The 27,418-nt window shown below is 36.3% G+C and overlaps 2 protein-coding genes across 3 annotated transcripts in view; one reads left to right on the forward strand and one right to left on the reverse strand.

Annotated features, from left to right (window-relative positions):
- Nucleotides 1–5,611: 5,611 nt before the first annotated feature.
- LOC110455909 (trans-1,2-dihydrobenzene-1,2-diol dehydrogenase-like) lies at nucleotides 5,612–23,703 on the reverse strand. 2 transcript variants are annotated; one of them, XM_021506339.1, is made up of 8 exons: nucleotides 23,692–23,703; nucleotides 15,968–16,074; nucleotides 15,359–15,470; nucleotides 14,498–14,661; nucleotides 13,750–13,999; nucleotides 12,240–12,367; nucleotides 10,784–10,934; nucleotides 5,612–6,009 (listed from the first exon to the last, which is right to left on the reverse strand). In XM_021506339.1, the coding sequence occupies exons 2-8, from the start codon at nucleotides 16,064–16,066 to the stop codon at nucleotides 5,906–5,908; spliced, it is 1,008 nt and encodes a 335-aa protein (XP_021362014.1). In that variant the 5' UTR covers nucleotides 16,067–16,074; nucleotides 23,692–23,703; the 3' UTR covers nucleotides 5,612–5,905. The 2 variants fall into 2 exon arrangements, with proteins under 2 accessions (XP_021362014.1, XP_021362013.1); XM_021506338.1 differs by lacking the exon at nucleotides 23,692–23,703 and adding an exon at nucleotides 17,331–17,376 and having other exon boundaries at nucleotides 15,968–16,075.
- Nucleotides 17,401–27,418, forward strand: part of LOC110455908 (tankyrase-1-like) — a 31,133-nt gene continuing 21,115 nt past the window's right edge. Inside the window, exons 1-3 of the mRNA XM_021506337.1 lie at nucleotides 17,401–17,606; nucleotides 19,490–19,714; nucleotides 23,732–23,827. Of these exons, the coding sequence (XP_021362012.1) occupies nucleotides 17,417–17,606; nucleotides 19,490–19,714; nucleotides 23,732–23,827 (511 nt within the window). The 5' untranslated portion in view covers nucleotides 17,401–17,416. The remainder of the gene's footprint in view (nucleotides 17,607–19,489; nucleotides 19,715–23,731; nucleotides 23,828–27,418) is intronic.

A 27,418-nucleotide genomic window follows, 5' to 3' on the forward strand; every position in this document is an offset into this window, starting at 1 on the left:
AACATACCAGGTCAGACAGTAATCTATTAACTAGCTGCTCTCAACATACCAGGTAAGTCAGTAATTCATTAACTTGCTGCTCTCAACATACCAGGTCAGTCAGTAATCTATAAACTTACTGCTCTCAACATACCAGGTTAGTCAGTAATTCATTAACTTACTGCTCTCAACATACCAGGTAAGTCAGAAATCTATAAACTTACTGCTCTCAACATACCAGGTAAGTCGGTAATTCATTAACTTGCTGCTCTCAACATACCAGGTAAGTCAGTAATTCATTTACTTACTGCTCTCAACTTACCAGGTCAGTCAGTTACCCTCAACATACCAGGTAAGTTAAAAATCCATAAAATGTGTATTGTGTACAGTATTAAATAGTGAATAAGATATTCTAGCAATGGTCATATTATTACCAAAATGAAACTCGGAGAATTGAGGAAAGTGTAATAAATATAAATCTATATTAAGTATAATGAGATGAAGGATTTAGATATAATGAAGTCGGTGTGTTTAATGGATGTGTTGTGTTTTGCAGATTGTAACATCCTGTACATACAGGACCTGGCCCAGACTAGTAAGAGTTTCACCACACAGTCCAAACTGGACGTACTGAAGAGTCGAGCCACCCACTCCCTTTAATATACCTAAACCTAACCCACGTATCTCAGACTCTGGGCTACAATGTACTAAAGAGGCGAGTTACCACTTCCTTTGATACACTTAAATCTGACCAACACGTATCTCAGACTCTGAGCTAAAATGTACTAAAGAGCCGAGTTACCACTTCCTTTGATACACTTAAACCTAACCCACACGTATCTCAGACTCTGAGCTAAAATATACTAAAGAGGCGAGTTACCACTTCCTTTGATACACTTAAACCTAACCCACATATATCTCGGACTCTGAGCTACAATGTACTAAAGAAGTGGGGTATAACTCCCTATAATATACTCAAATCTTACCCACATATATCTCAGACTAAGAGCTACAATGTACTAAAGAAGTGGGGTATAACTCCCTATAATATACTCAAATCTTACCCACATATATCTCAGACTAAGAGCTACAATGTACTAAAGAAGTGGGGTATAACTCCCTATAATATACTCAAATCTTACCCACATATATCTCAGACTAAGAGCTACAATGTACTAAAGAAGTGGGGTATAACTCCCTATAATATACTCAAATCTTACCCACATATATCTCAGACTAAGAGCTACAATGTACTAAAGAAGTGGGGTATAACTCCCTATAATATACTCAAATCTTACCCACATATATCTCAGACTAAGAGCTACAATGTACTAAAGAAGTGGGGTATAACTCCCTATAATATACTCAAATCTTACCCACACTCAGTCTCAGACTAAGAGCTACAATGTACTAAAGAGGTGAGGTACCACTCCCCTTTAGTTTACTTAAATCTTACCCACATGTATCTCAGACTAAGAGCTTCACCAGATATTCTAAACTGAATGTACTGATAAGAGGTGGGTCACCTACTCCTGTTTAATACTCTCAATCTAACCCACATGTATATCAATGTTTGTCAACTGAATTTCCATCCACCATGATTTTGTTTAAATGAATCTACTCTTTAGGTGTAAGTTTTGTTTGTTTTAATCTACTGTGTCCCTGTGAGGTGAAATTTTTGATGATAATTCTTATACCTTTTCCAGTGCAAGTATCCTGGCCCTTAAGAAACCTGTGGAGACGGCCATGTTGGTCAGCCTGACCGGGGTCAAGTGTCTCCTGGCCAACCAGTGGCACTGTACCCTGGCAGAGACTGCCAACAGGTTAAAGGTCAACATGAAAGGTAAATCATGCAGGTCAGAGTCTAATGTCAATGTTGTACATATAAATCAGCATGATCCGTGGGTATACAGACATCACAGATGAGGTTTGTAGCCACACACAAAGTCTAATGTCAATGTTGTACATATAAATCAGCATGATCCGTGGGTATACAGACATCACAGATGTGGTTTGTAGCCACACACAAAGTCTAATGTGGTGCCAAGGAGGAGATGCCCGAACCCGAGATGTCCTGGTATAACCCGTCTGTTAGTCTTCCAAACATTGTAGTGACAATAGCGTCAGCATCAATAGAATGTTTGTCAGTGACTGTCTACGAAAACTGCCAAAGTGGAGAGCAAATAAATAAAAGGAGAATATGAGCCGATAAAAAATGTGAAAAAAACACACCAATATTTTGATTGGAGGAACAATTTAGTATTTATATGAAAAGTGACATCATATTAATAATGTTAATAGCTTTGATCATTTGTGTGGGTTTTTTTGCATTTAAAATTTAATATTATGTACACTGTGATATTTTGTTGTCTAAAATGTTGGACTTCGCTGGAAAGAGATAACATAGTGCTGTATGTCCGACTGTATCGCCTCCAACTTTGTCACATCAACCTGAACTGATAAAGGAACTTGTGCTTGAGTTTAGGAATTCTCGATTTCAGAGTACCGTAAAACCCCATGTAATTTGCGCAGGTACTTTTTGAGGTATTAACAGATATACAGTCATATATATGTATTTATTGTGAGCATATTAAGGACAATGTCAGGGTTTTTTGAGAGAAACAAAATACTTTTATATTTACTACCAAACTTAATATTTAATAATATTCCGTCCAAACTGAAATTTAAATATTGTGATAAAATTGTGATATTTGATCTACATAATTCTGATTAATATAGTGATTATACTTTCTCTATTTCGAAAACTAATGTTGTGATTGAAATTTGCTTGTTTTTGAATGAGAATAAAGTTAACTATTTTGTGTTAATCCGTGTATTCTTTTCTTGATGACCATTGTGATATCCTGCAAAGTTTTGTCAATCAAATCAATCATTTTCAAGCATGTCATGACTTAATTTCATAATTAATTGATAGTGTTCATTACAGACTTATATCAAGGTTTTCTATAAGATTTCATGTTCCACGTACCCAACGCAAAATAGGCAGTTAATTTCAGTACATTTCATAGTACAAATATTCCCTCATTTTTTCATGAAAGAAGCCGGTGAAATATCCCTAGAAGGAGGGAATTTTTACCCACTACTGGCTACAAATGAAACCCCCGTTAAGGATGTACACCCCTGAGAAGTCAAAAATTTCCTGTATTAAACTTTTTTTCTTATATGGATTTTTGGAAAAAGGAGTTAATGGCATAGTAGAGAATGCAAAAAAAAACATATGTCCGTGTGCTTGTTTTTGTGCTATGATCGGTCAAAGATACCAATTTAACACAATAGGTGATTTTAGGTGATTTTTGGGGTTTTGACCACTTGCAGAACAAATTCATACAATTTCTTCCAAGTGTTTTATCAGATATGTATAAATGTTTGTAGAATTGTTGAAAATATTATTTTCTTTTGAATTATGGAAGTAAAATTTCTTAATCTTATTATTTTAACTCAAAAAGCTGATTTTAGTTACCCCTACCCCCTATTTTTTAATGAAAAAATACTCATTTTTTACAGATTAAACGCTTGATATAAAAAGTTCTGGTATTTAACGTTTTTTTAATATTTCATGAATTAAATGAAAACGTGTTTCTCTTTCTAAAACATCTACAAAAATGGGGGGTCAGTGTGCTTCTTTTTTTGTCCCATTATCATTTGTGTTATTTTTTACTTTTTTCGGGGTCAAAAATCAAAAGTGCTTCAGTCACACTAAATACGTAAAAAAAATATCAATAATGTATAATTTTCCAGTTTGTTGCATATTAATTTTATCATATTGAACATTATAAAGTTGTACAGCAAAAAATGAACCTGCTACTATTAAAAATGGCGACACAATGACAATTTAAGTGATCAATCTAGTGCCAAAAAAGGTGAAATTTTGGCCTTTTTTGAAGCACAAGAAATACACTTTAATACACATTTTCAAAATGGCCGCCGAATTGGTAACTTTTAGCTCACCTGGCACGAAGTGCCAAGTGAGCTTATGCCGTGGCGCGGCGTCCGTCGTCCGGCGTCAATATTTTACTTTAAACGACTTCTTCTTAATAACCGAAAAGCCTAGGGTGTCAATATTTGGCCAGAAGCAAACTTGGATGAAGGGCTACAAAGTTTGTTAAGATTAATGACCTTCACCTATTTTCAAGGTCACAGGGGTCAAATATGTCAAAAACTTTAAACATCTTCTTCTCAATAACCAAAATGCACAGGGTGATGATATTTGGCCAGTAGCTAGCTGAGATGAAGGGCTACAAAGTTTGTTCAAATGCATGACCTTCAACCATATTCAAGGTCACAGGGATCAAATATGTTAAAAACTTTAAACAACTTCTTCTGAATAACCAAAATGCCCAGGGTGATGATATTTAGTCAGTAGCATACTAGGATCAAGGGCTACCAAGTTTGTTTAAATGTATGACCTTGAATCATATTTGTTCAAAATATTTCAACAACTTGTTCTGAATAACCAAAAGGCTCAGGATGTTGATATTTAGTCAGTAGCATATGCTGGGATCAAGGACTACTTTGTTTGTTAAAGTGAATGACTTTGACTTATATTCAAGGTCACAGGGGTCAAATTTGTTTAAAATCTTTAAACAACCTCTTCTGAATAACCATGGGTCCCAGGATGTTTATACTTTGCAAGTTGCATCCTGAGATGAAAGGCTATACAATGTGTTCAACATAATGACTTTGTTCGACTTTCAATCACAGGGGTGAAATGTTCAAAAAACAAATAACGGGTCTTTTGAATGAATTTTAATCATAAATACTGATATTTTGCCTGCAGCTTTATTTCAGATCACTTTTAAGGTTACAAGTGTGAGTTTTATACCAGGTGAGCGATGCAGGCCCATTGGGCCTCTTGTTTTAAATCTCTGTAAAAAAAGTTCTACAAACAACAGGCATCTAGTTTTTTGACGTATTTTCTTATTAATTCAATCGTAATTTGTTAAATATTACAAAAACCCGTTACACCAGATCAAAACGAGACTTGAACGTGACTGAAACCTCAGAAGAGTACATCTTTAAATACAATGTTAAACTTTACAATAGATTTTATATTACTTTGGTTTACGAGGGCTGTATTGGGTAAAGTACAACAAAGCTGAGCTCGGATACAAACCTCACAAATCAGGTTATATATATCCATCAGAAAAACTCCAGTTCAGAGAGTACTTATCAGGTCACTGGCCATTTGTTGGGTTTGCCACAATGTATATGTCAAGTGGAATGGGTTCGAGGTAATAAGTGCAGACTTGGCATGGCCTCCTGTTCTGTCGCATCACTACTACTAATGGGTAAATCGTTAACTACAGCCCTGCATTAGAGATATAGGTACTCATACTCATCGTACTCATAGATGGTAATCAGGGTGAATGTGCGTCTGTCTATCTTCCTTCCGCACTTTTGTTTCTGAATATTACCTTAGAATACAGAAGTTTACATTTCTTAATTTTACATGTTGATACCCCTATCAAAAGAAAGTTATCCCCTCATATAAATACCTCATTGGCTTGAATATTTTAGATTGAAAAATGGTCTGGAAATTAAAAAACTCCAACTAGGACTTCCATTTTAGTTATTCAACAATCTTACTTCAAGTTAAACACAAAGAAACAAACAAATTAAACATTTTATTTGTCTTAAAAATCAACAACATTTTCTGTAATAGGTAAAAAAATACATTCTTCTTCCAATTATTAGAGGTAAAGGAAGAGATAAAACTGAGAAGTTTTAAAAATATTGTATACATTAATCATTTAACTTATAAAAATGTAGATTTAACAACTATGTCACTTATTCACCTGTTCATGTTGTATATGAACAGTTAACTTAATCATAGATTACCTCAATTATAACAGTAAAGTATATATGGCACCAACATAGAAATATTGAAGGGAGATAACTCTATGCTTTAGTCAACATCATACACCACACCAAGTTGCTTGCGGACCTCATCAGTAATGGTCATTACCATCTCACTGTGGCGATGGGACATGGCCTCGCATTCTTTTTTACCTATGATGTAAAAAAATATATAATCATGTTGATCCTACAGCTAAGCATTGATTGTTCCCATCATTGGTTAAATAGGTACGCTGACGAAATGACTAAGGCTACATTGGTTAAATAGGTACGCTGACGAAATGACTAAGGCTACATTGGTTAAATAGGTACGCTGACGAAATGACTAAGGCTACATTGGTTAAATAGGTACGCTGACGAAATGACTAAGGCTACATTGGTTAAATAGGTACGCTGACGAAATGACTAAGGCTACATTGGTTAAATAGGTACGCTGACGAAATGACTAAGGCTACATTGGTTAAATAGGTACGCTGACGAAATGACTAAGGCTACATTGGTTAAATAGGTACGCTGACGAAATGACTAAGGCTACATTGGTTAAATAGGTACGCTGACGAAATGACTAAGGCTACATTGGTTAAATAGGTACGCTGACGAAATGACTAAGGCTACATTGGTTAAATAGGTACGCTGACGAAATGACTAAGGCTACATTGGTTAAATAGGTACGCTGACGAAATGACTAAGGCTACATTGGTTAAATAGGTACGCTGACGAAATGACTAAGGCTACATTGGTTAAATAGGTACGCTGACGAAATGACTAAGGCTACATTGGTTAAATAGGTACGCTGACGAAATGACTAAGGCTACATTGGTTAAATAGGTACGCTGACGAAATGACTAAGGCTACATTGGTTAAATAGGTACGCTGACGAAATGACTAAGGCTACATTGGTTAAATAGGTACGCTGACGAAATGACTAAGGCTACATTGGTTAAATAGGTACGCTGACGAAATGACTAAGGCTACATTGGTTAAATAGGTACGCTGACGAAATGACTAAGGCTACATTGGTTAAATAGGTACGCTGACGAAATGACTAAGGCTACATTGGTTAAATAGGTACGCTGACGAAATGACTAAGGCTACATTGGTTAAATAGGTACGCTGACGAAATGACTAAGGCTACATTGGTTAAATAGGTACGCTGACGAAATGACTAAGGCTACATTGGTTAAATAGGTACGCTGACGAAATGACTAAGGCTACATTGGTTAAATAGGTACGCTGACGAAATGACTAAGGCTACATTGGTTAAATAGGTACGCTGACGAAATGACTAAGGCTACATTGGTTAAATAGGTACGCTGACGAAATGACTAAGGCTACATTGGTTAAATAGGTACGCTGACGAAATGACTAAGGCTACATTGGTTAAATAGGTACGCTGACGAAATGACTAAGGCTACATTGGTTAAATAGGTACGCTGACGAAATGACTAAGGCTACATTGGTTAAATAGGTACGCTGACGAAATGACTAAGGCTACATTGGTTAAATAGGTACGCTGACGAAATGACTAAGGCTACATTGGTTAAATAGGTACGCTGACGAAATGACTAAGGCTACATTGGTTAAATAGGTACGCTGACGAAATGACTAAGGCTACATTGGTTAAATAGGTACGCTGACGAAATGACTAAGGCTACATTGGTTAAATAGGTACGCTGACGAAATGACTAAGGCTACATTGGTTAAATAGGTACGCTGACGAAATGACTAAGGCTACATTGGTTAAATAGGTACGCTGACGAAATGACTAAGGCTACATTGGTTAAATAGGTACGCTGACGAAATGACTAAGGCTACATTGGTTAAATAGGTACGCTGACGAAATGACTAAGGCTACATTGGTTAAATAGGTACGCTGACGAAATGACTAAGGCTACATTGGTTAAATAGGTACGCTGACGAAATGACTAAGGCTACATTGGTTAAATAGGTACGCTGACGAAATGACTAAGGCTACATTGGTTAAATAGGTACGCTGACGAAATGACTAAGGCTACATTGGTTAAATAGGTACGCTGACGAAATGACTAAGGCTACATTGGTTAAATAGGTACGCTGACGAAATGACTAAGGCTACATTGGTTAAATAGGTACGCTGACGAAATGACTAAGGCTACATTGGTTAAATAGGTACGCTGACGAAATGACTAAGGCTACATTGGTTAAATAGGTACGCTGACGAAATGACTAAGGCTACATTGGTTAAATAGGTACGCTGACGAAATGACTAAGGCTACATTGGTTAAATAGGTACGCTGACGAAATGACTAAGGCTACATTGGTTAAATAGGTACGCTGACGAAATGACTAAGGCTACATTGGTTAAATAGGTACGCTGACGAAATGACTAAGGCTACATTGGTTAAATAGGTACGCTGACGAAATGACTAAGGCTACATTGGTTAAATAGGTACGCTGACGAAATGACTAAGGCTACATTGGTTAAATAGGTACGCTGACGAAATGACTAAGGCTACATTGGTTAAATAGGTACGCTGACGAAATGACTAAGGCTACATTGGTTAAATAGGTACGCTGACGAAATGACTAAGGCTACATTGGTTAAATAGGTACGCTGACGAAATGACTAAGGCTACATTGGTTAAATAGGTACGCTGACGAAATGACTAAGGCTACATTGGTTAAATAGGTACGCTGACGAAATGACTAAGGCTACATTGGTTAAATAGGTACGCTGACGAAATGACTAAGGCTACATTGGTTAAATAGGTACGCTGACGAAATGACTAAGGCTACATTGGTTAAATAGGTACGCTGACGAAATGACTAAGGCTACATTGGTTAAATAGGTACGCTGACGAAATGACTAAGGCTACATTGGTTAAATAGGTACGCTGACGAAATGACTAAGGCTACATTGGTTAAATAGGTACGCTGACGAAATGACTAAGGCTACATTGGTTAAATAGGTACGCTGACGAAATGACTAAGGCTACATTGGTTAAATAGGTACGCTGACGAAATGACTAAGGCTACATTGGTTAAATAGGTACGCTGACGAAATGACTAAGGCTACATTGGTTAAATAGGTACGCTGACGAAATGACTAAGGCTACATTGGTTAAATAGGTACGCTGACGAAATGACTAAGGCTACATTGGTTAAATAGGTACGCTGACGAAATGACTAAGGCTACATTGGTTAAATAGGTACGCTGACGAAATGACTAAGGCTACATTGGTTAAATAGGTACGCTGACGAAATGACTAAGGCTACATTGGTTAAATAGGTACGCTGACGAAATGACTAAGGCTACATTGGTTAAATAGGTACGCTGACGAAATGACTAAGGCTACATTGGTTAAATAGGTACGCTGACGAAATGACTAAGGCTACATTGGTTAAATAGGTACGCTGACGAAATGACTAAGGCTACATTGGTTAAATAGGTACGCTGACGAAATGACTAAGGCTACATTGGTTAAATAGGTACGCTGACGAAATGACTAAGGCTACATTGGTTAAATAGGTACGCTGACGAAATGACTAAGGCTACATTGGTTAAATAGGTACGCTGACGAAATGACTAAGGCTACATTGGTTAAATAGGTACGCTGACGAAATGACTAAGGCTACATTGGTTAAATAGGTACGCTGACGAAATGACTAAGGCTACATTGGTTAAATAGGTACGCTGACGAAATGACTAAGGCTACATTGGTTAAATAGGTACGCTGACGAAGTGACTAAGGCTACATTGGTTAAATAGGTACGCTGACGAAATGACTAAGGCTACATTGGTTAAATAGGTACGCTGACGAAGTGACTAAGGCTACATTGGTTAAATAGGTACGCTGACGAAATGATTAGGCTACATTGGTTAAATAGGTACGCTGACGAAATGACTAAGGCTACATTGGTTAAATAGGTACGCTGATGAAATGACTAAGGCTACATTCCCATACCCCTCAATCTACACATTCCAAATTTTCCTGAAGTCAGCCTCGGTTCATAATTGGTTTCCAAACTTGAAGACATCAATTTTCAGAGTTATTTCATGTATATATGTGAAGAGGCTGCCAGCGTTCACGTGGCAGCTCATTACCAGTATCAGGATTTTACAGACTTACCAAATTTTTGAAATTTCCATGTGAGAGATTCTGCATTCTCAAAATTAAAATCTATATAAAATGTGTATTCACCCCCTAGGGACAAAAGGACTCTTTACAACGACATATCTTAAATTGTTCTTTCTGATGAAAGCATTATATCTTAGAATGTACAAATAGTTTTAGCAAATCGAATGGGTGTCTCCCTCCTAAATAGGGAGAGTTGACATTAAGTATGGTTTTAGTGATTTTTTTGCATCAATCAACAAGTTCCAGTGGAGCCACGCTGATCTCAACACATTGGTTCCCAGAGAAAATATCCAGATAAACAAGACATAATTTTTGCAGATCATGACATATTTATTTTTAATACTTTGTGTGAATGTACATAATGTTAATTGCTGTTAACAGATAAATGTGTCCATTAACAATGAGATACCATGTCGGCACCAGAGTCTTGTCAAACACGACTACGTGCTCACGGAGCCAGGCTGGAACATTTCAACTTTACCAAAAATGTTTACTGCCTACACAAAATTTCCAGCCTGGAGATTGAATGTTATAAGGAATGTGACTATTTCAGGTCCAGAAAGCAAATTTCTGGGTTAATGAGTTCAATTAATGTTGTGGAAACCTGACTGTTGCCTGGAGTTTTAGTTTTCCTGATTAACCTCGATGGGATTAATGTGCTTCAACTGTATTCCAAATTAAATCTGAAGGTTTATATATTTACTTCATCATTCACAAATAGCTCAATATGATATATCTAGACTGCAGATGAATAGGAGATATTTGATGTATAAACACTACCATATAAAGTTACAATAAGTTCAACATACCTTCAAGAATGGCCTTGCGGGCATGGTCTGCCTCGTACCTCATTCCTCCACTGTTGATGAAGTTAAAGGGGTGCCGCCCCTCAGGAACCTCATTGGTGACAACGCCTGATGGAAATGTGGCTTTCTCTGGGCACCAGAAGTGGTCGGGTATCTAATGAAATGACAGTTTTTTTTTACTATTATGGTCTTTATTTTAACATTCCAAATATTGTGAGGGTGCAAAATGACATGCTCAAATCATTATTGTATCACTGACATTTGTACTGTGTAGGAGCATGCTCGAAATCATTGCTATTTCAATGACATATGTGAAGTAACTTTTCAAAGTTAATCCTTGAAAATTTCAAAATGGGGCAGATGTAGAAATCTGTAGTACAATTGTATGAAAAATTCATCAAAATGTTTTGATATTTTTTGTATCCTGTATATTTTCAGTATTATCTTTACACAATATCCCAGAAATCATGTTATCATGTAAACACTATCATGCATGAATGATGTTTACAGCACACACTAACACATGCAGGAATCATGTTATCATGTTAACACTATAATACATGAATGATGTTTACAGCACACACTAACACATGTAGGAATCATGTTATCATGTAAACACTATAATACATGAATGATGTTTACAGCACACAATAACACATGCATGAATCGTGTTATCATGTCAACACTATAATACATGAATGATGTTTACATTACATGCAGGGATCGTCACTAACATATCCGGTGTGCACATGTAGTAACGACAACAGTTTATAGGTAAGACAAATCAACAGATAAGGTTGTAGAACTATCAAATTTGAAGGAAATACAGAACCGTATTTCACAATAAAATTCCACCTGCATTTGAAGCTATGGAGACAGTTTCCAAGACTGGGAATTTTCCGGGGAAATTAAACCTGCAAAATGTACAAGCAGAAGCTTTTTGTTTGCCAGTTTTCAATTCCAAATTTTATGCATATTTTTAAGTACTCTATTATACAGGGTCTTATATGTATTTCTTTTCATCAACATCGACCATGATGTCATGTGTTGTTTTAATTCTGATGTCACCGTAAGTTTATTGCATGAGACAATACACAAAAACAAATGTCATTGGTGTATTCATCATACAACAAAGTCGTTATGTTATAATAATGATAATTATAATATACAACATTTATATAGCACCCTATATAATTTTAAAATTACTCTAAAGCGCTTTACAACATATACATAACAGTATTAGTTAAATTTGATATACACAAAGGCTTACAATCACCATTATACGTTAAGCAAGAAGATAATCATCTCAATGTGCACATAAATGAATAAATAAAGGGTGGTATATACACGACGTCTGTGCAATAAGTGTGATATGTACACAAGTAATAAACTGTTTTCACACAATTCCCAGCATACACATTACAGCGTTTCATGTAGAAATGATCCTGTCACTGATTACCTCGATGTTGGCCTTTGTACCGTTGATACTGGCAGAACACTGAGTGACACAGGTACGACCAGAGTAAGTCAGATTAGCCATCCCGCCTCCCTTATACTTCAGGATGACACAGCCTCCCTCATCCATACCTGTCAACGAAAAGCCATTGGGCTATTTTATTTTACCAGATCTATCTATTATGGCTACATTTGCGTATCCAGTTCAAACGGTTGAACCGGTTGAACCTGTAAAGAAAACGACAGGTACAGATTTGGACCGAGGATAACCTCAGGAAAATTTGGTGCGTGTAGATTGAGGGGTCCAGACGTACCTGACCGAAACTAAAATGCTGACAATGTCAAGTCACATGTAATTTTTAAGATACGTTATGTAATTTAGTGGAAGCATGAGAGAAAGGCATAATATTCTTGATATATTGTTTTTTATTCTCCGAAACTGTGGATTTTTAGCTCTGCTTATAGAACGGTTCAAGTGTGTTTGTTTATCGTCGAAAATTTCTGCGCCACACGTACCGTTTCAACCGGAATACGCGAATGTAGCCTATAAAACATTTCAGATCCTCAGATTTCACCAAGAGTCTTAAATTTTCCTCAACTCCATGAGTTTTCATATTGGTGCAATCTGATTATGTTGACAAGAATTTAGTTGACATCATTACCCTCAGTTTTCATATTTCTGGTATCTGATAACACAACTCTAGGTCTGGGAGTTCTGTAGCACCAGTCATTCAAAACTGTTAACAGAATTGATCCCATGCAGCTTTCATTGTGGCTCACACTGATTTGTCTGAATAAACTGACTTCACTCCAGCACACTCCAGCCTAAATTATCTGTCGTGCTAGCACAGGTAAAACCGGTCAGCGTAACCGTGACCATTGGGGCTTCATCATCATGATTCGCGGAGGACAATCTGCTTTGAAGAACCGCGGTGTAGTTATCACCGCATGTTTTGGTGACATGATCACGTGACATTTGTCATCAGGGATCGCGATGACGCTGTTTTCAAGGTCCCTGATGTCGGTTTTGGGTGACAGGCCACCGCGATTGGCCACCCAAACAGATAATTGGTCATCAAGTGAACGCGACGGATTAGTAATTTCTATGCGCTGTACTGTACATGTTAAGAATCATGATTAAACCCCATGGTTGTTACGATAAGAATCGTTTGAAAATTGATGCTAAACAAAACATCCATTAAGCTCACAATTCCTTTATATCGGGGGGATTTAAAACTACAACAAAACTTAAAACCAAAATGTTACAACTTTGTTTCAAATGTGGGTATTGAGAACAGTGAGTTTATACCTGAAAAGATTACTGTCATTTGTAAACCCTGAAGGTAAAATATTCTCTAAAAGGCATACCACCGTCAAACCTAACTCAACTAAAATCAACAGGAACTAAATCAATGGGTTGGTAGCGATATTGTGTTGGTAATGTCGGGGAAAACAAAAATTAAGTCTTCTGGGGGGTCAATTTGTTTATAATGAAACAGTTATAATTAGCGTACCCTGATCGTTGAGTACTCCATCCACCGTTATTTTCACTGGCATTTCATCGTACACCATACAGGCCAGCTGGACAGTGTACATGCCAATGTCCATCATACAGCCTCCACCTAACGCTTTCTCTTTAATTCTTTCAACATCCTTGATAGGAATTGAAAATTTGGCCGTCACCAACTCCACATCTCCTAGGCTACCAGATGCAATTTCTGCTTTAATCTTCTCATAAATTGGGAAACATCTGCTCCATGTAGCCTGAAAATTAAACCGTGAATTTGACCTGTATCACTTCATGCTGCCACTAGACCTAATAAACCAAAATTGACCATTTCAGCAAATCCGTGAAAATAAAGGACCCCCCCCCCCCCCCCCCAAAAAAAGGGTGTTTAAAGAACTTCATGTAAAAAAACACTTATTGTGCATTATAATTAAAACAACACATTACATCACATTGAACACTGTGACATTGAAGAAACCATAGATATGTTGTAATAGATACAGAAAACATCTTTTTACTTGCATTCATTGCAATATGACAAAAAGGATCTTCAATTTGTTTCCATGTCAGGTGAGAATAATAAAATTCATCCTGATGTTTCTGTTTTAACTTGGCAAATCCCTGCTAAAAGAAAACTTCTTATTTTGTTCCATAACTCAATTCAAAATGCAGAATGTAGCACATTTCCCCTTAGCAGATTTGTGCATGCATGTGTAATGATAAAGTACTAAACATCCTATTTCACTTCAGCTTACCTCCATGAAGAAGAGGTTCTTTTGCTTGGCTAGTTGTAGAACACTTTTGGCCTGTTTCATATTGAGGGCCATGGGTTTCTCACACAGAACGTGTTTCCCAGCATTTAACATCATCAGACTCAACTCCATATGATTGATGTTGATGGTGCCGATATAGACAATATCTGTAAGAAGTCACAGGACAGGATGTGTTTGGTGTTAATATAGATGATATTTATAAGAACTAGATTAGTATGGCCTTCATGGATACACCCCACCACAACCATATCTGTTCCTACATAGAGTTGGGTAGTTGAGGTCAAGGTCAAATAGTTGGATGTTCACCTCATGAACCTCATTTTATTACACCTTACTGTGATCACCTGATCTTAGCAACAAATCTGTCTTCATCGCATGAAATAGAAGGTATGATACCTTATGGAAACCTACATCTATGCTGTATTTTAAACTCGAGTCCACAATGAGGTTGAAGAGAACCAACTTTATAACCCAACATATTCTTTGACTATAAAATAGTCACACTAAATTTAAAGTTGATACATGAAATGGTGGTCAATGTTTGCTTTGGAAACTTGTATTACACTGTACAAAGTACTTGCGGTTAAGGTATAGGACAAATAGAGGTCGCAATGACCTCTTTTTCCGATGTGACACACTGCCATCCTATGATGTACCTATTTACAAAGTTGAATGCCCATTTGTGAAACAGTTGCTTAGATACATCCAAGAAACAATAGTTAGCATGGAAGAATGCATGCACACCTGAACAAAGTGAATACCATATATACCTCTTACTTCAGTTGAAGTAGGGAAGTAGGGGTGTCAAAATTCTCTCAGAAATATCAATAACATATTACTAACCAACATTAGGATCCTTTGATAGTGCTTCATAAGAATCGTAGGCAACCTCTGACCCAAATTTGTCACCAAACTCCTTGGCACTCTCCAGCTTCCTGGCGGCTACTGCCACTACCTACACAAATATACAACAAGGGATGTCACTGTTAAGGAAGATAGGCACACTAACTTTCTACTGAATATAGACCTTGAGAATACTCTTCCTTTGAAGTTTATGTTATTTCCTCTATATTAACACAATTGCAATTACAGGCCTTTTTTCGGGAGTTAAAACATTGTAAGTTACTTCCAGCACTCTTTTGATGGCCAGTCAGGGTGCAGGGGATAAGTTACCTGCTTCAAACCAGGAATTTCTGTGGTGGTGATGTTTTTGTGAAAAGAGAAATTGTAATAAATATATTTCTTTCTTGTACAATTCTTTGCTATTAATATAAATTGGGAAACAATTCAAAGGTTGGAATAGTTCATTATGGAATTTCAGGGGTGAAATAGTTAACAGATCTCCTGCAATACAAGGCCTCTTTGTGGACTTCCTGGACGTGTTCTCTAAATCGATTGTACTGAATCCCTAACATTTTTATCAATAAATCTGACAAATACAACAGTGGGTACCTTATGTTCTCCATCAGGTAGTGTTGTCATGGCAGAGCAGAAGTCGTTGGAGATCTTTCCTGCACCACAGATCCCCCATCTTAGACATTTGGTTGTCATGTTTTACTCTTTCAACACAAGAGAAAAATGGGGGAAAAAATCAAGATTAAATGAATTCTCCACAAGGCAAAGTATCATAAGCAATTTATAGTCCCCAACCTCTGGAAAACTTTGGTGTTTAACATTAACAAAGGGCCATAACTCTTTACATATAGTGTGGCATAAAAAACAAATTACACAGATTGAAATACTGACAGAAAATGAAAATAGACAAAGTAGTGAATTTGGAGTTTAACTTTTTCAATTGTAGATGACAAGATTATTAAGATATTCAATGGACAATATGACTCATGCTGAAAAAGGGCTATAACTCTGTTTATAGTAGAGCACAAGCCCAACTATGGTCTACACAACTAAGAGGCAAAGGGTAGCATGTTTGGTTAAAAGGCTATCAGGTTTGTCCAAATAAATGAAAATGACCATCAAAATGTTTAAACAACTTCTGTATAACCAAGAGGTGAAGGGTCATGACATTCGGCATGTAGCATGATGGGACGCATCTTGCCACCGACAAAACTTTAATGTTGCTGAACTAGTCAGCATGGTCAGACTCAGTGGCTGGATTGGTGTTGGCCTGCACGTTACATTTGGTGGCAGCGGTGGGAATTAAGGTGTATTGGTACACAGGGAGTACCTCCAGGATTCCCCAGGCAGAGCATATACAAAATTTAGTATCATGATTTTTGGCCTGTATCTTCCCCATCTTGCTTGATTGCAGAGTATGAGTATACTATCTGGTTTGTTCAAAGCAGTGAAATTATTAGCTTTCAACATCAGAGCTAGAGTCAAAGAGGTCAGAATATAGTGAAAAGCTGCAATGATTTGATTTTCTTTTTATAAAATAAATACATCCATTGGAAAATGTGGAGCTTTGGAAAAACTGTTTTCAAGTTTTATCATAATTAAGTGATCCAGCTTGATATGTTACAGGTAATTTTAAAGTGAAATTATGCTATTTGATGTTTTTTAATTGCTCGTTGATAAATTTGTGGAGTTATACACAGTCCAAACTGGTAGATCTGCACAAAATACATTTTGAAACGGCCCCTCTAAAAGGACACCTGTTATCAGTAAAACGTTTTGAGATGACTCCGTGAGCTATAAAGCAATTTTGGCATTTCAAAGCAGAGTTTACAGTAGTTTTCAAACTAAATAATCACAGTCTTCATATTGCATTTTAAAGAAGTGACAAATATAATGTGTTAGCGTTGGTATGTTTCATAAACTGGTATAAAGTGGCCCTCCAAAGTTCTTCCCAGTTTACCTTCGAACCGAAATCGTTGTCGCGTAAAAGCTTGAAAAAGATCTCGTTTGCAACCGTTATTTTGGCGTGAGTTACGAAAATTAAAGATGGCGACGGGCCGTCGCTCCATGCTCCAAAATGAACCAAGTTCTCCGTCTCACAACGATCCAGGTCGAGATTTATTTGAAGCTTGTAGAAATGGAGATTTGAACAAAGTAAAGAAACTAGTTAACCACCATAATGTGAACGCGAAGGATACTGCTGGAAGAAAGTCAACCCCTCTTCATTTCGCTGCAGGTTTGTCTCCTTTCCCTCCTTGGAATGATGTTATTGTTTACATGAGTGTTAATTTGACTAATTTATACTCCTGAATGGCGATATTAAAGCTGATTCTTATAACAGTATCATCTTATGATAATAGAAGTGTATGATTCTTTGAAGAATTGTGGGATTTATTGAAATTATACTAACAAATTGCTGACAAACAAAACAAAAGGTTGAGTTGAAACAGCTGACACACGTACGACATCCGTCTGTCTTGAAACCCGACACGATAGACGATACCGATTTATTACATTGAAAATGAATCGAATATGCAGTTTATCAGGTCCGTTATAAGTTGATGTATTTTTCAATTAAAACGTTTCATATTATCTATCCAGATACGTTTTCATTATTATACCAGTCTGTTTGAACCGTTTTGACAGTTTGAGTTGTGACAACTAATCAAATACACTCATCTTCATAAGACAAGCACTGCCAATTTATTAACTATTTAGTAGCTTTAGTTTAAGGCCATAATTTGAGCTATTTCAAAACAGGACCATTTGGCAAGGCATTTGGGAATTTTCAGCGCAAACATCTATTAAATGAAACTTTTTGTTGTTAAATGCGTGCAGCTATTGTAAAATTCCATTTTTTTAAAATTCCAATATATGACTTAAATAAGTTTTACAACCACAATGAGTTGGTAGGCAAGAAACTTTGATTAGAAAATCCATGTTTATAAATAGAGATTTTTTGTTTTAACCTGCATTTAAGAAAGGGGTTATTTTACATTCTACCATGTCTGTGATGTAACGACGGTTTTCATTGGTTAAAAAGAGTGCATTATTGAGCGATATACCATGCATGTGCCAATAACCAATGCACGTAAAATAGTGCGCACGCATGCTGTTGCAACAACCTCCTCATATTTTATCATGAATTAACAAAAATAGTTAACTGTCAGGTGGGATCAAAATATTTGACAGGCCTGCCATTCAAAAGATTACACGGATCTATAGACCTAAAGTATGTGGGTCCGTGCAATGAAAATGGTTTATTAATTATTGACATTTAAAATGTACAGGTCTGAAGACAAAATGGTGAATTATCAATTACTTCTGTTTTTACTTCACTTGGTGGTGCCGTACATTTCACGATGTGTGCAGTGTGTGTACGTACTGTCAAGCATTGATTTCATGTTTTGACGAACGATGTCGATAGCATGCCAATGTTTGATTGATTGAAATAAACATCGTACATGTATCTGACGTCACACGTGTTCAGTTGTTTTTGGTCTGCAAAACGTCATCTGCTTTCAAAAAATCAAAGTGATGTCGAGCATTCGCCTACAGTGTACATACCGTGTGTGAAGAATAATGTTGCAAAAAGTAGCATCGGTCTGAACAGTGGTTGCAAAACACAGCGGTCTTGTGAAATCGATGATGGTCGCGTCATGATCAGCCGGTCAGCGACTTTCCATCACGTCATGGCAACCAACTTAATATGCCAACTCATGTCAGGCCTATCGTATGATGTTGTATCACTGGCACTTCCAAGAAAATCTGCTTGGTATTGGTACGATGATGATGGTTTTAGAAGTAAACACAATCCGGGAATCCCAACCCTAAGCACTGAGAAATGTTGGCGCGACATTGATCAAGTTAAAACGAGGCAACACGATCACGTGATAAATCTTGCACGCGCAAAAGCTTAAGGACAGCGTTTAATTTGCATATCGAATTATCTAGGTCATGTCGCCTTATAAGACAGTAAAACTTTACAATTAGTTACATTTGACGTGGTAGAATATGTTGATTATTTCTTAAGTATAAAAGGACAATGGGATGTGGGAGGTTAGGAGAGAATAGTAAACACATGTTTTAATCAAAGTGCAAATGTTCTGTCATTGACAGGATTTGGACGGAAGGACGTTGTTGAGCATTTATTGGAGTGTGGAGCAAACGTCCATGCTAAGGACGATGGCGGACTCATATCTCTGCACAATGCATGTTCATTCGGACATGCAGAAGTGGTACAGCTGCTATTACGCAATGGGGGTGATGCCAACGCGCGTGACAACTGGAACTACACGCCTCTTCACGAGGCTGCAATCAAAGGGAAAATAGATGTTTGTATTGGTGAGTAAATTCTGTTCTTAATAGCATATCTTAGTCATTTAATTTACTTATATTTATATAATTCTTTATTTGTTTTATGAGGATTACAAACAGTCATTGGCTAAGAGTTGGCCTCATCACATGTAACACATAAATACATAATATGACAATTCACGGACATGAATTTCCACCAACAAACACCAATCATACTCACGCGTCCTCATACAAAAGTTTGAAATAAGATGATATGCAAATTCTAAAAAATATATAGGCTTAACAAACACCAGGATGTCTTAAGATAAAGTTTGCTATAGCTCACTGCTGTATTGGTACATCTTTAAGAAACCACAGGAGTGATAAGTTTACCCTAGCTTTGTAGGCATAAAGAACCACAGGAGGTCTAAGACATTGTTTGCTATAGCTTTAGACATAATAAACCACAGGAGGTCTAAGTTATTGTTGATATAGCTATAGGCATAATAAACTACAGGAGGTCTAAGTAATTGTTGATATAGCTACAGGCATAATAAACCACAGGAGGGCCAAGTTATTGTTGATAAAGCTGTAGGCATAATAAACCACAGGAGGGCCAAGTTATTGTTGATATAGCTGTAGGCATAATAAACCACAGGAGGTCTTAAGTAATTGTTGATATTGCTATAGGCATAATAAACCACAGGAGGTCTAAGTAATTGATATAGCAGTAGGCATAATAAACCACAGGAGGTCGAAGTAATTGTTGATATAGCTATAGGCATAATAAACTACAGGAGGTCTAAGTAATTGTTGATATAGGTGTAGGGATAATAAACCACAGGAGGTCTATGTAATTATTGATAAAGGTATAGGCATAATAAACCACAAGGGGTCTTAAGTAATTGTTGATATAGCTGTAGGCATAATAAACAACAGGAGGTCTATGTAATTATTGATATAGGTATAGGCATAATAAACCACAGGAGGTCTAAGTAATTATTGATATAGGTATAGGCATAATAAACCACAAGGGGTCTTAAGTAATTGTTGATATAGCTGTAGGCATAATAAACCACAGGAGGTCTATGTAATTATTGATATAGGTATAGGCATAATAAACCACAGGAGGTCTAAGTAATTGTGTGCTATAGCTGTAGGCATAATAAACCACAGGAGGTCTAAGTGGTAATATGTTATAGCTATAAACATAATAAACCACAGGAGGTCTAAGTAATTGTTGATATAGCTGTAGGCATAATAAACCACAGGAGGTCTATGTAATTATTGATATAGGTATAGGCATAATAAACCACAGGGGGTCTAAGTAATTGTTGATATAGCTATAGGCATAATAAACAACAGGAGGTCTAAGTGGTAATATGTTATAGCTATAGGCAAAAGAAACCACAGGAGGTCTAAGTGGTAATATGTTATAGCTATAAACATAATAAACCACAGGAGGTCTAAGCAATTGTTGATATAGCTGTAGGCATAATAAACCACAGGAGGTCTAAGTGGTAATATGTTATAGCTATAGGCATAATAAACCACAGGAGCTCGAGGTCTAAGTTATTGTTGATATAGCTGTAGACAAAATAAACCACAGGAGGTCTAAGTGGTAATATGTTATAGCTATATTAGCATTACAAATCATGGAGAACCTAAACTTGTCATTACTTTGCTATAACTATATAAGCATATCAAACCACAGGAGGTCTTAAACATTAGTGCCCTAGCTTTATAAGCATCATGCCTTACAGAATTTGACGTCTGGAGTGATAATTTTGTATCAGAGAACGCAAATATAATGTTATTGTAAATAATTTGCATGAGAATTTGCTATAACACAAGATACATTATCTAGGTTTCTGTTGATTAAATCAAACTGCACAATCTACACAGTAAAGTCTGATTATGTTTCAGTGTATCGTTGTATATTATCACACCAGAGCTGAATTTGTATAATGTATTTCTTTCATGATTGAAATGACCAAAAAAAGGATTCCATATGATATGATTCCAATTTTTCGTATGATAAAAAATAAACAATTTTTTGATGATTTTGATCCATGGGAATTCAAAGTTATTGTAAACTTGTTAAATCAAGAGGTAAGCATAAAATTGGTAGCAATAAAACCGTCAAAACCTTCTCCAGATTTACACGGGTGTACAGGTATATGAGATTGTATTGACATCCTGTTGATCTATAACTGTCACTGATGCAGTGATTATAAAGCCTATGGCTATGTGGGTGGGTGTCTAGGAACATGGTCAGTCACACTCTACAACCAGAGGGTCAGAAAACATATATATGACCTCATTCTGTGTGAGATAGTGTCCATTGATCCCTGATGTAGACATTGACTACAGAACAGGTAGCCTGGCACCCTCAGCTGTAGGTGTTAGGACATAGTAATGTAGCCTCAGGTAGGGAACACAGATGTCAACAGCTTCAGAACAATGCTCCATAGAAAAGCAGACAGGACAGTGATTACAATCTCCTGTATTGGAAACTAATGGCATTATGACACTGACTGATTTCTTATAAGGACTCCTTACAGGTCTTTATCAACTGCAATTTAAATTTATGGTAAACTATACTGATTTTAAGAGAATACTAGTATAGCTTAGCCTTTTGATTTATACCATACATATACTTCATTTCATTCACAACCCTATTTTATTATTTACATTTGTGTCAGCAATAAAATATTTTGGCATTCATAAAAAATGTTGACATACTCCATAAAAAAAGTGGAATAAACCATGATATTTTTGTCAAAACTGCAAAATTAAATTAAATGTTTTAAATTAAAATAAACAAATGAAAATAAGTTGTATATTATAATATATCAATACCAAAAGTCCATGCTTCAAATGGGATAACTAGGATTCAGGAAATATACTCTCAGGAAACGTAATTCTTAAATACCCTATACGTAACTGATAGCCTATTTATTGATACATAAACTTTCCTTCCTGTTATAAATTGTACTATTTTGGTCATATAAGTAGGATATAATGTGATCAATGATAGCCTATACAGTAATCTCCTGGTGATTCAAGGAAATGATGAGTTGTCTTAGTGAGTCTATAAAATATAACCCAGAATGATACAGTACAAGTGTCTTGAATTAGATTGGGTCATCCTGGTAATGTGATTTCCACCTGACACCTATTTGTGCCCAGTGGTGCGTCCAGGCATGACATCATTTGTTTACCTGGAGTTAGTGACACTTGTCAGGTTATGTCCACTTTGTGTTGACAGGGGGGCTGTACATAGTCTACACTATTCAAATACCTACAACTGTTTTACCACTGTGTTACAGTTTGAGTTCAAATTATAGAGACAGTATCTCTCTGATTAACTGAGAGCCCCTAAAGGGCTAGTATACATGCTCTGGGTATATTGTGGGTCAGGTGACCTGGGCTTCTAGTGGTCACTGTTCTGTGCACCAGCTGGCCTGTGATGACCAGTGAGTAGATAAGCCCATGGTGAGCTGTGTTATGATTTTCTCACTGACCACATGTGACAGGAGTAAAGAGAGTATATCTCAATCTGTATGGACAGCTTGCATTGGTACATGTTTGTGTCGCTACCTACTGACCACATGTATTAGGACTCGGTCACATTGATGTGCTAACATTCTTAGAAATCATCACCAAGTGTTGGATGTACTCCCTTGGTTTATGAAAGAATACTTGTGTGATTTTATTTGGAAACTTTAAACACCGCCAGGAATTTTAAACACAGTGTGTTATTCAGTGCAATTAATATCCTGAGGTTTTATTTGGATTCTCAAAAGACAAAAACACAAAAGTGGAAAATGAAGCTTTCTTGGAAATTTTAAGGAGATGTGCTTTATTGTAATATTTGAATGGTACTACAGAAGGAATTATCGAACAGTGAATTATCAATCTTAAAAATGAGGTCACGAAGTGAGAAAAATAGGAGTGGGCGACCTGATACCCAGGGTTACAGCCTGTACGATGTTGGTCTTTCTGATATCTCCTCTATACACCCTGTAAACTATGATAATTATGATACTGTCACTTCCACAGTGCTTCTACAACACTTTGCTGACCCCAACATCCGTAACACTGATGGCAAGATGGCAGTTGACCTGGCTGACCCTTCCGCCAAGGCTGTACTCACAGGTAAGAAACTTGTCATTTTTCATATGTTAACTTACACTATGTTAAAAATTTACATATTCTTTTTCAGAGGACAATATCTGACCTCCCTTATTTCTTGTGATCTAACCACCCTCACTTCCTGTGGATACTTTCAATAGGAAAATTTTGAAAAATATAAAATTCAATATTTTTATCAGAATTTGCATCCAATTTTATATATTTGTATATAAAAATTGCATCAATTTTGTATATAAAAATTGCATCAATTTTATATGTATATATAAAAAAAAAGAACAAAAATTGTAGACATACTAAATACATGCCCTTTGCATTTGAAAACCCTATGATTATAATCTTCATAGAAATAAAGTGAATTCTGAATCTGTAAGATAAAGTTCCCTGTAACTGCATGTTTTAGTTCTCAATTAAGAGACAGAAAAATCCCATCCTATTGACTCAACAAGTGTCAGCCCCTGGATTATAATCAGTTCCCATGGCAACCAAAGAACACTCGGGAATGTTGGCAATCTCAAAATTTGTTCATGTTAGGAAAAATTTTTTGCTTACCAAACAGTTCATATCAAAACGTTCACAACCAATTTTAAACCAGTCAATTAAGTTTAATTTCAAAATATCATAGGTTAGAGCAATTGATTTTCAACTATATATGACCTCTGACCATGACATCAGAATAATTAGTGTATGTAGCATGGTTTTCTTATAGAACAGACAGCAGACCAAAATGACCTACTCAAATCACCTTTTTCTTATATAGCTCATGTATTTTTTTTTAAAGTTGGTCAGTTAGAAATGTCATTTGGTTTAAATTGAAGTTATTGAAGAGCCTGTTTCAGTGGTCAGGACAGGAATGGAGGGATGTGTGGGGTCTTATCCCAGTGTGTCACTTAATTGTGATTAAGATATTATGAAAGTGATAAGTGTTGCCTTGCCAGGATATGTCAGTATGACAACCATTACCGACCTGGCAGGCTTATCAGTTAGCTAACTGAGGGCTCATTTCCTAGTGTCCCATTATGAATTTCTTACGTAAGGAAAGTATAACTGTCTCATTCTGAATATAAGTTAAAAATTCAATCAGAATCATTTTATTCACTTAATTTTTACTGAAATTCTTGTTTGAGTATAATTATGTTACTTGTATAACATTACACAAAGCAATTGGATTAAAAAAGTTTCTTTCTAATTTGAATTTGTGATTTTATTTCATTTAGTATATAAATTTTGTTTTAGTTCACTCTAAGAAATAGTCTTTAATTGAAGCCTTAGCAGAAAATTTAGTTATTACACAACTTCAGTGGCCTTCCTTCATTGATCAGGTAACTGAATATCCTGTAGCACAGTTGGTGGCCGGTCTAGGCTGGGTGCCATGTTATAATTATCGTATCTAGTACAAGTCTATAGGGAAATGGTTGACACATAATTCCACGCTCCATCCTACATTTGTCCTGCTGCCAGCTGTCGAGTATATATAGCCAGAGAAAGGGCAGTATATGATGAGCTTTGTTATTGGCAAAGGAGTAAATTTAAGGTTCATATCATTGTTAAGAAATATGACAGGTTAAATTATAGCCAGCAGCTGATAATTTACAGTTGTAACAGCTTTAATCTTTGGTTTAGGCGTTGAAGCTTGAGTTTTAGAAAAGAGAATAATAACTTGATAAGTTTTTGTCTTGTTAACTCGTGTTTACCAGGTATTGTTTTACACAGTACAGCTACAGACACTGCCTTGCAGTGTTTTACACAATACACACATGATGCATGCCACAGAGCAAATAAACATTGGTATTGATCACCTGCTAATTATGTTACCTCAGGGTTTTTTCTGGAGTTGAGGAATTTTCGTGTACAATATTTGATGACTGTCTTACACTCGGCATGCTGATGGTCAGTGCGGTGATGAAGATCAGGGTATTGACCCTTGAGTAACTGTGTGATGACACACCTACAGACACATGTGTTCGCTGAGAACTTTGTTGGTGCATTGCTCAGGACAGTACAACCTAAGCTGTAGGTATTGCATGCCTGTTACATGTATTTGGGCCACAGAGATGTAGTCAATATCAGAGTGGAAGTATGGCAGACACCATTACCATGTTTATATTCAAGCAACATCATGGATTTGAATAATAATTAACTTTGTACAAAATTGTATGTTATACTATGGTAAGAAAGCAGCCTACTTACATTCATGTCTATTGATTTATAATTCCAGCTATCTTAGTGCATCCTTATGATCAGCAGGTAGGATACTTATATTTAGACATGTTGTGATGGAGTGAAAAACTGTCTGATTAGACAGGTTATCATAAGAACAAGAAATGTCAGATTAGACAAGTATAACCAGCGTTCTATTTGGCTAGTTCAACAGGATTATCATGTCTGTCAATGTCTAATTGGACAGGTTATTATTGAAGTCATTGATGTCAGATTAGACAGGTATTACCAGGATTCTGTTTGACTAATTCAACAGATTTAGAATTAAAACCTAGGATTGTCTTGGTGACATAGGTTTACCTTAGAATGCAGGATTGTCTTGATTGGACAGCTCATATAGGCCAATACTGTATAGCTGTACCTGTTTATAACAGAAGACAGCATGGTCTTATTAGAAAGATTTAAAATGTACGTTGTGGATGTTTTATCAAATAGGTTTTTCCTTAAGGCTAAAATGTCAGATTAAACAAGTTAATCATGCTAGCCAAGAGTGTTTGTTTAGACAGGTAACACTATATTATGTTGGTAATACAACATGTTAATATAAGACCAAGGATTGTCTGATTGTATAGTTTATTATATGGAAGCAAGTAATTTATTTTTAACTGCCAGAATACCCTGATTAGACAGGTTTTAAAAGGATTGCCTTGTGCCTGATTAAACAGGTTTAAAATGTATACCAAAAATGTCAGATTGGACAGGTATATAAGCCAAGAATTTGAAATAGTTTATAGTTAAGAATGTTCTTGATGGACAGGTTTATCATAAAAATCTTGAAAGTCTAAATCAGACAGGTTTATTATGAAAACCAGGAATGTCTGAATTGGATATATGTCATTTTGGACAGGTTTATCAGTGGGACGATGAATGTCTGATTAGACAGGTTAATCAGAGGGACAAATAATGTCTGATTGGACAAGTTAAGCATGGGGACGAATATTGTCAGATTGGACAGGTTTATCTGTGGGGCAAGGATTGTCTGATTGGACAGGTATATCACTGTATTAACATGTTTTACATGAGGCTAAACTGACCCCGATTGTATAGCTTCTACCTTTAATGGATTGTTAGAAGCCAGAACTGACCCTGATTGTATAGCTTGTACCTTTATTGGATTGTTAGTAGCCAGAACTGTCCTGTTTGGGCAGGTGTTACCAGGATTACAATAAGAAACAAAATTGTGTGTGAGTGAAAAATAAAAATAAAATATTCAAAACTGACATGGTTGATAATTGATAATGAAGAGTTTTTTCAGACATAAATAGTTGCAGCACTGGTGTGTAATTATTGACTTCTATGCTTGAGTTCTGAATAAGAAATACTCCAAAATTCATGTTGTTTCTTACAAATATTTACATGAATAAGTTACCTACTAGG

The sequence above is a fragment of the Mizuhopecten yessoensis genome, unplaced genomic scaffold (assembly GCF_002113885.1).
Source record: "Mizuhopecten yessoensis strain PY_sf001 unplaced genomic scaffold, ASM211388v2 scaffold8421, whole genome shotgun sequence".
Taxonomy (NCBI): domain Eukaryota; kingdom Metazoa; phylum Mollusca; class Bivalvia; order Pectinida; family Pectinidae; genus Mizuhopecten; species Mizuhopecten yessoensis.

Bases quoted from the DNA above. Each gene is read 5' to 3' on its own strand.
- LOC110455909 (XM_021506339.1), bottom strand. From the start codon at position 16,066: ATGACAACCAAATGTCTAAGATGGGGGATCTGTGGTGCAGGAAAGATC. The intron at 14,000-14,497 runs GTAAGCTGAAGT...TTTAATTTTCAG, and splicing joins AGAACCTCTTCTTCATGGAG to GCTACATGGAGCAGATGTTT. The intron at 6,010-10,783 runs GTATGTTGAACT...TTTACATCATAG, and splicing joins CCGCAAGGCCATTCTTGAAG to GTAAAAAAGAATGCGAGGCC.